The sequence below is a fragment of the Ictidomys tridecemlineatus genome, chromosome 6 (genome assembly GCF_052094955.1).
Source record: "Ictidomys tridecemlineatus isolate mIctTri1 chromosome 6, mIctTri1.hap1, whole genome shotgun sequence".
Taxonomy (NCBI): domain Eukaryota; kingdom Metazoa; phylum Chordata; class Mammalia; order Rodentia; family Sciuridae; genus Ictidomys; species Ictidomys tridecemlineatus.
The window spans coordinates 63,877,515-63,883,943 of NC_135482.1; the positions used below are offsets into that span (position 1 = coordinate 63,877,515).

Here is a 6,429-nt window from a genome sequence, read left to right on the forward strand (position 1 = left end):
ATGCTCCATCAGAATGGAGAGAAGTAAATGGGAAGGAGCCTTGCCCAGACTGACACAGTGAGGGTGAGAGGAATGCTGCTCATATGCATGGCCCCAAACATGTGTACAGTCTCTTGCCTGCTAACCACAGAGTTTTTGCATAGAGATGCCAGTCTGTGCCAGGTGTACTGTTGCCTCCTGTGCTGGCTGTCACAGGTGGGAAGGTGCTCTTCACAGGCTGGAACACCTGAAGCAGCTTCAGGGTGGGTGGAGCCATCCAGAGAGGCTGCTAAGTGGAGTCTTGTGGAGGTGCTGTAGCCAGAGCAAAGGTCTCTCATGGCCATCATGATGGCTGCTGTGGTTGCCCATGGGATTTCAGAAGCAGTGGAGAGAAGCCAGGATGTGTCACCATCTCCCTTGACCATTTCTGGGTGCCTGGGACCAATGCTGACATTGCAATTGTATGATTCCGACTCCAATACCTGTCCTGCCTTCTGCTTGTCCCACTGACCCTGTGTGGCTGCACCCCAGGTCAGCAGTAGCTACAACCAGTTGACTCAGTTTGGGAGAGAGGCACAGTGACTGTCTGTGGTCAGCTGAGCATCTACAGTTTTTACACCCACGTCTGCTAGCTGCAGGTGGCTTTCGCTATCCATTAAAGACAAACAAACAAACAAAAAAACCCCAAATAATCTGTATGTAAAAAGTAGATGCACAAAAAGCTGAGAAGACTCTTTTAGGGAAGATGAAGCTTTTTTATTTTGTCTCAGTAGACAAACAGAAAAAGAGTGTAGACATGATCCTAAAGTCTATCTGGCTTCTGATAGCATTACTTGAGCCCTGAGCAGCCTGTGCCTGGGGCTGCCCCTGTGCTTGTCACTAATTTGAGGCACTAAAGTCCTTTTTAGCTTAAGCCTGTCTGTGTCATGAGTTCTGACACTTGAAATCAATGGGATCCTAACCAACACAGGACTTGAAAGACATTGGATGTGTTTTGCCTTTGCCTTTTCTTTCTTTTCCTTTTTTTTTTTTTTTTAACACAGTTTTAAATCCCTTCCTGAGACCTTTAGAGATGTTGCTGATTTGGAGAAGGGAAGCCATTAGAAAATGACAAACATTGCAGCATTGATTGTCACAGCAGACTTGGTGGTTTGGGGAAACAGAGCTTCTAAACTTGCCAAGTAATGTTGAATAATGTAAGAAATTTCATTTTTCATTTATTTCTCTTCCTTAATTTAAACCAAAATTCTAGTTGTAGAAGGACACAATACCTCTATTTATCTTTATGTAGTGTTGAGGATCAAACCAGGTGCCTCCCACATGCTAAGAGAGTGCTCTACCATTGAGCCACAAACCCAGACCCCCTTAATATTTTTTAATCAAAAGTGAGGATGTTATTTGCCATGCTACTTAGAAAAGAGGGATTTAATAAGAAAGTGACTAGTACTTGGGTATTATCTCCCAGTGGGACAACATATCACCAAGTATACCTGGGTCTTTTCATCTCTCTCAGTCACTAGACCAACCTAACCAATAGTGAGGTGGGTAGATAAAGGAGGTTCCTACTTTTGGGAGACTACAGATGAAGGAGATTCAAGTTGCAGAGCGTTAGGTGAATATCCCACCTCACTTGCACCAGGAATCCTTTTCCTGTTCAAGAGGCAGAACAGTGCATTTCACTAATGGGGTCTTTCTCTGGACATGACCCTTTCAAAGCCCACTGTGATCCTTGCAAGATTGCTATTCCTCAGATCCATTAGCCGTGTTTCTACTTACCCAGCCATAGAAAGAAAACTCCAGAAGTTCAAGTACTTAGTTTGCCACAATGAAGACCTCTTAGAGACATGAAGAAAAATGAAACCAAGTTGGCAAAGAGGTCAACTCTCTTTTATTATTATTTTTAAAAAGAATGTGAATTTATTGGTTGATTTGGTATTTAAAACAGTACTTTTGCAAAATCATTTCAGAAAACACACATTTGTTAAAATACATCCTATGAAGTCCTCTGACTAACCAGCCTAACACTTGTTTTCAAAGCACTTGTGATCATTTTCATGGCTCCTATAGGTGCAGAGAACAAAGAAATTATCTTGGACGGAATAGATTTTGATCAGAATAATCAAAGAAATGTTTGCCTACTTATTTACAGACTCGATTGATTGAGTTGCTTGATTTTTAGGGGTCTTATGGAGTCTACTAATTCTGCAAGTTTTCCTATTTGCAGTTTCTTTCCTTGCCTGTAATCATATATTCAGCAAAAGTATGTGCTGGATTATAAAGACAATGAGCCCCAGAACCCAAACTGCCTCATCTAGTTTTATGTTTATACTAATGTGTGAAGTGTAATCTTAAGAAATGAGGACTGGAATGCAGGAAAACAAACTTTGGTAGAACACTGCATAAAAGAAATCTGGACAGAACTTCATGTGATTCAAACCAGTGATATCGAGAAGAACAAACAGGTTCGTCTTTCTTTTACAGAATGTCTGTGCCATTTGTACTTGGATTTTTCAGTTAGCTCATATTTCTTTGTTCAGTTTGTGAATTGCTAATGTCTTTTCACTGCTCCCTGTTGGAAGTTGTGTTTTGAAGTAATTTAACTGCTTCTTAGCATCAAGCTCTGCCAAAAGGAGTGAAATGAAAATATGTGGATAACAATTTAAAGAAGACAACTGGAAAAAATTTCCAAATCCCTGAAGAAAGTAAGCTTTGGACATCATTGGCTTCAATTATGTAAGCCCGCGCCCCCACCCCCACCCCTGTTTCCTTTGAAGGGAGAGTTCCAAGTGTTTTGTTGTTGTTGTTGAGTTTAATTCTTTGGGGAAACAATCAAAACTAGCTAAATAGGGTATAATAGAAACTTATAAGGATGAATTGGAGTTTACATAACATTAAGTGTCCCTTTTCCCAATTAGTATTTTAAGTGAAAAACTGAAGTCTTAAATTGTTCTAATCATTCAGCTCTACTGCCACCCCGTGCTATTTCACAGCATACCCATAGACATGAGGGCGCACCAACACCCAGGACAGAGGGGCCTGTATGTGCTGCAGCTTCAGCTTAGAGAAGCTGGCGCGCTCCAGGGCCTTCCAGGTCTCTCTGGTCAGGTTGCATCCATCAAACACAAGGTACCAAGCAGGCTCCACGACCTGTTGCCAGAAGTAATTCCAGGTTGAACGCTTGTCTGCCACATGTTCTATGAAAAAGAAAGCCCCTCCCTGAGAAAAGAAAAAAATAATAATTTAAAAACTTTTGGTTTAGGGAAAATAAATTCATAATATGATTGAAGTTTCAGATTTCATGGCCTTAGTAGCCATCTTCATAAAATGTCATGGCTAAATTAAAACTTAATAAGACACTATTTTGGACAACAGTTTCATCTTCTGTCAATTGTTTCACAGAGCTGCCAATCTAAAGCATGTAACATGTGTTTTCTGGCTGTAAAAGGAATGCCTGATGTTCAAAACGTAAAACATGGACTGCACGTCACATGCTGCTGCCCTTCATGTTTGCCACATTAACTCACTTAAGAATGTTATTTGGTAAGTAGTAGTATCATCTCCATTTTTACCTCTGAGGAAAATGAGTCACAAAAACATATGGGCTCTGGGGTTGTAGCTTAGTGGTAATGCACTTGCCTGGCACTGATTTTGATCCTCAGCACCACATAAGAAATAAAATAAATAAAACAAAAGTTCTGTGTCCATCTACAACTAACTAACTCAATAAATAAAAGTAGCTTGCCCAAAGTGACACAGCTTGTAATTTTGAGAATCAGATTTTGATCCCACGCAGTCTGGCTTTACAAGCTGGCAGTATTGCCTCAGCAACATGTTTATTCGAGGAAGTTTAGAAAATACAGAAAAGTGGTTGGGTGAGCATGTAATCCCTGCTGTTTGGGTGACCAGGACTGGAAGACTGCAAGTTCAAGGCTACCCTGAGCCAGTCAGAGAGAAAATGAAATAAAAATAATAACAAAATAAAAGGGGAATCAATAGAGCAGAGCAAGTGGATTGGGGGAGTGAGGGTAGAGAATAAGAGGAGGTACAGGGCAGTGAGATTGATCAATTATGTACATGTACAAATATGGCATAATATTCCCACTATTTTTTAAAACTTTAAAAACATTTTTTATTTATAGATGGACACAATGCCTTTATTCATTCATATATCCTTTGATACAGTGGGCTTTTGGCTTTACATTCTGTGTTTTGATTGCTTTTTCTCATTTAATAGTGGTTTGCAGCATTTTTTTCTTCATATTAGCTTAGACTTCTCTTCTTTTTTAAATAGATGCTCAGTATTCTTTTACACTGTGATAATTTGCTTAAACAGCCTCCTTTCAGTGTATACTTACTGTTATCATAAATACTACTATAATGGATATCCTTTTGCATATAGATAAGCTTTTGCAAATTTGTGGCTTAGGATAAGTTCCTGTTGAATAACTGAGTATGTATACTTCAAGTTTTCATATTATTAAATAATCCTATTGAAGATTTTCCAGCAGCAAGAAGTAGGGTCTAATTCCCCAAATACAAAGCAACACATCAAACTGAGTTAAAAAGTCTTTGACTTATAACAGGTAAAAATGACATCTTAGGGGCTATAGCTCAGTGGTAGAGAACTTGCCTAATGTGTGAGACACTGGGTTTGATCCTCAGTACCACATAAAAATGAATACATAAAATATTGTGTGCATCTACAAGTAAAAACATACTTTTTAAAAAAATGATATTTAAACTGGGCACAGTGGCACACGCCTGTAATCCCAGCAGTTTGGGAGGCTGAGGCAGGAGGATCCCGAGTTCAAAGCCAGCCTCAGCAAAAGTGAGGCACTATGCAACTCAGTGAGTCCCTGTCTCTAAGTAAAATACAAAATAGGGCTGGGGATGTGACTCAGTGATTGAGTGGCCCTGAGTTGAATCCCTGGTACTCTGCTCCCCCAAAATGATATCTCACTTTAGTAAGCTTTTTAAATTAATTTGAGCATTTTGATCCTGTAACTGGCTATTATAACTTATATTTCTGCTCATTGCTCATTTCTCTCTCCTTTCTACAATTAAATAAACATACTGATTTTATTGATTAGTAATGTCTTTTAACATAATGGACATTAATCCTTTGTCTATCCTCTTGGCAAATACTTTTTTTCCAGTTTGTGTTTAAATTTGAAATTTGTATATAGGACTTTTTTTCTCTGTAGCAGTTTTAGAATTAATTTTCATATTTAGACTTTTAAATTCTTCCCTTTATAGTTTTTAAGATTTAAAGAATTCAAACATGTCTTCTCTAGTAGTTTACTCATTACATTAGAATCCACTTAAAGTTAATAGGGCTGCCCTTGGGGATTAGGATACTACCAACTCCTCCTTCTCTCCTCCCCATCACTCACCGGCCTCAGCACTCTGCACACCTCACGGAGCATCTGTTCCTGGTTCTCCACGGAGCATAGAACCAAGGTGCAGACCACCACATCCACAGAACTGTCAGCCACCTGGTGCATGTTCTCCCCAGCAGCCACCAAGAAGCGTTCGAACTGCAGGTGTCTGTTCTCTGCAATGCTCTTAAATAAGAACTTCTCAAAGTTGGGGTTGGGATCAATGCAGGTCACTCTGCATCCAGGGGGATAGAACTTGAAGTTGGTCCCAGTGCCGCACCCCACCTCTAGCAGGGAGAGCTTCCCGGAAGGGCCCGCGAAGTCCTGCAGATTGCTGAAGAGCTCCTGCTTCTTGCCTGCCATCTGTTTATTGTACATCACACAGAACTTTACCAAGAAGTAGGGAAACCATTTTTTGCATATCCAGCCCCATAAGCCGAGAAAGTTAAGCAAGTACATGGGAAGCGACAGGATGCGGACGGCCAGCTGGAGGATAAAGACGGTGAACGCCATCTCTTAGGAGAAAGAGAAAGCAGTGCAACAGTTGGAGACTGGACTCCTTTAATTACAGGAGGCGGGCTCCTGGCCGTGGTGCAGAGCCAATCAGCTGCAGAGGAGGAACTGGCTTTTCTGGAAAAATGCAGCTTAAGTCAAAGCAAGATCTAGAGGCCCTTTTTGCTGAATGTGCACAGAAGTTGATTGATTCATAGCTGAGTTTTTCAGAAGTAGAATGAGAATGTTCCCAGCTTTTCTGTAGAAGGAAAATTGATGACAATCCTGTCTTCCAAATATATTCCTGCTTCCCCTTCTCTGGGTTGGAGATTCCTGCTAGTGTGTTGCAAGTGTACTTTCACCCCACACTGGTGCTCCAATGTCCTTTACAAAGAAAAGAAAACACAATCTGTTGGTGGAGCCTGGTATAAGCACAACAAAAGAATACTGCCATTCCCCCTCCCTCCTCCCTTCCACCCCCCAAAACTCTTGTTTTGCTGAGGTTTTGATTTTGTTTTTTTCTGTTTTGTTTTTTGTTTTTTATTTTTTTATTTTTTCTCCCAGTGAACCCATCTAAGTG

At 40.4% G+C, this 6,429-nt stretch overlaps 1 protein-coding gene and 1 long non-coding RNA gene across 2 annotated transcripts; one reads left to right on the forward strand and one right to left on the reverse strand.

Annotated features, from left to right (window-relative positions):
• Positions 1-1,844: 1,844 nt before the first annotated feature.
• Positions 1,845-6,129, reverse strand: LOC144364690 (thiol S-methyltransferase TMT1A). Its single transcript, XM_078014693.1, has 2 exons — positions 5,373-6,129; positions 1,845-3,195 (listed from the first exon to the last, which is right to left on the reverse strand). The coding sequence occupies exons 1-2, from the start codon at positions 5,868-5,870 to the stop codon at positions 2,959-2,961; spliced, it is 735 nt and encodes a 244-aa protein (XP_077870819.1). The 5' UTR covers positions 5,871-6,129; the 3' UTR covers positions 1,845-2,958.
• Positions 3,190-5,889, forward strand: LOC144364836 (uncharacterized). Its single transcript, XR_013422915.1, has 2 exons — positions 3,190-3,519; positions 4,119-5,889. It is a non-coding gene; the product is annotated as an uncharacterized LOC144364836 (long non-coding RNA).
• Positions 6,130-6,429: the final 300 nt, after the last annotated feature.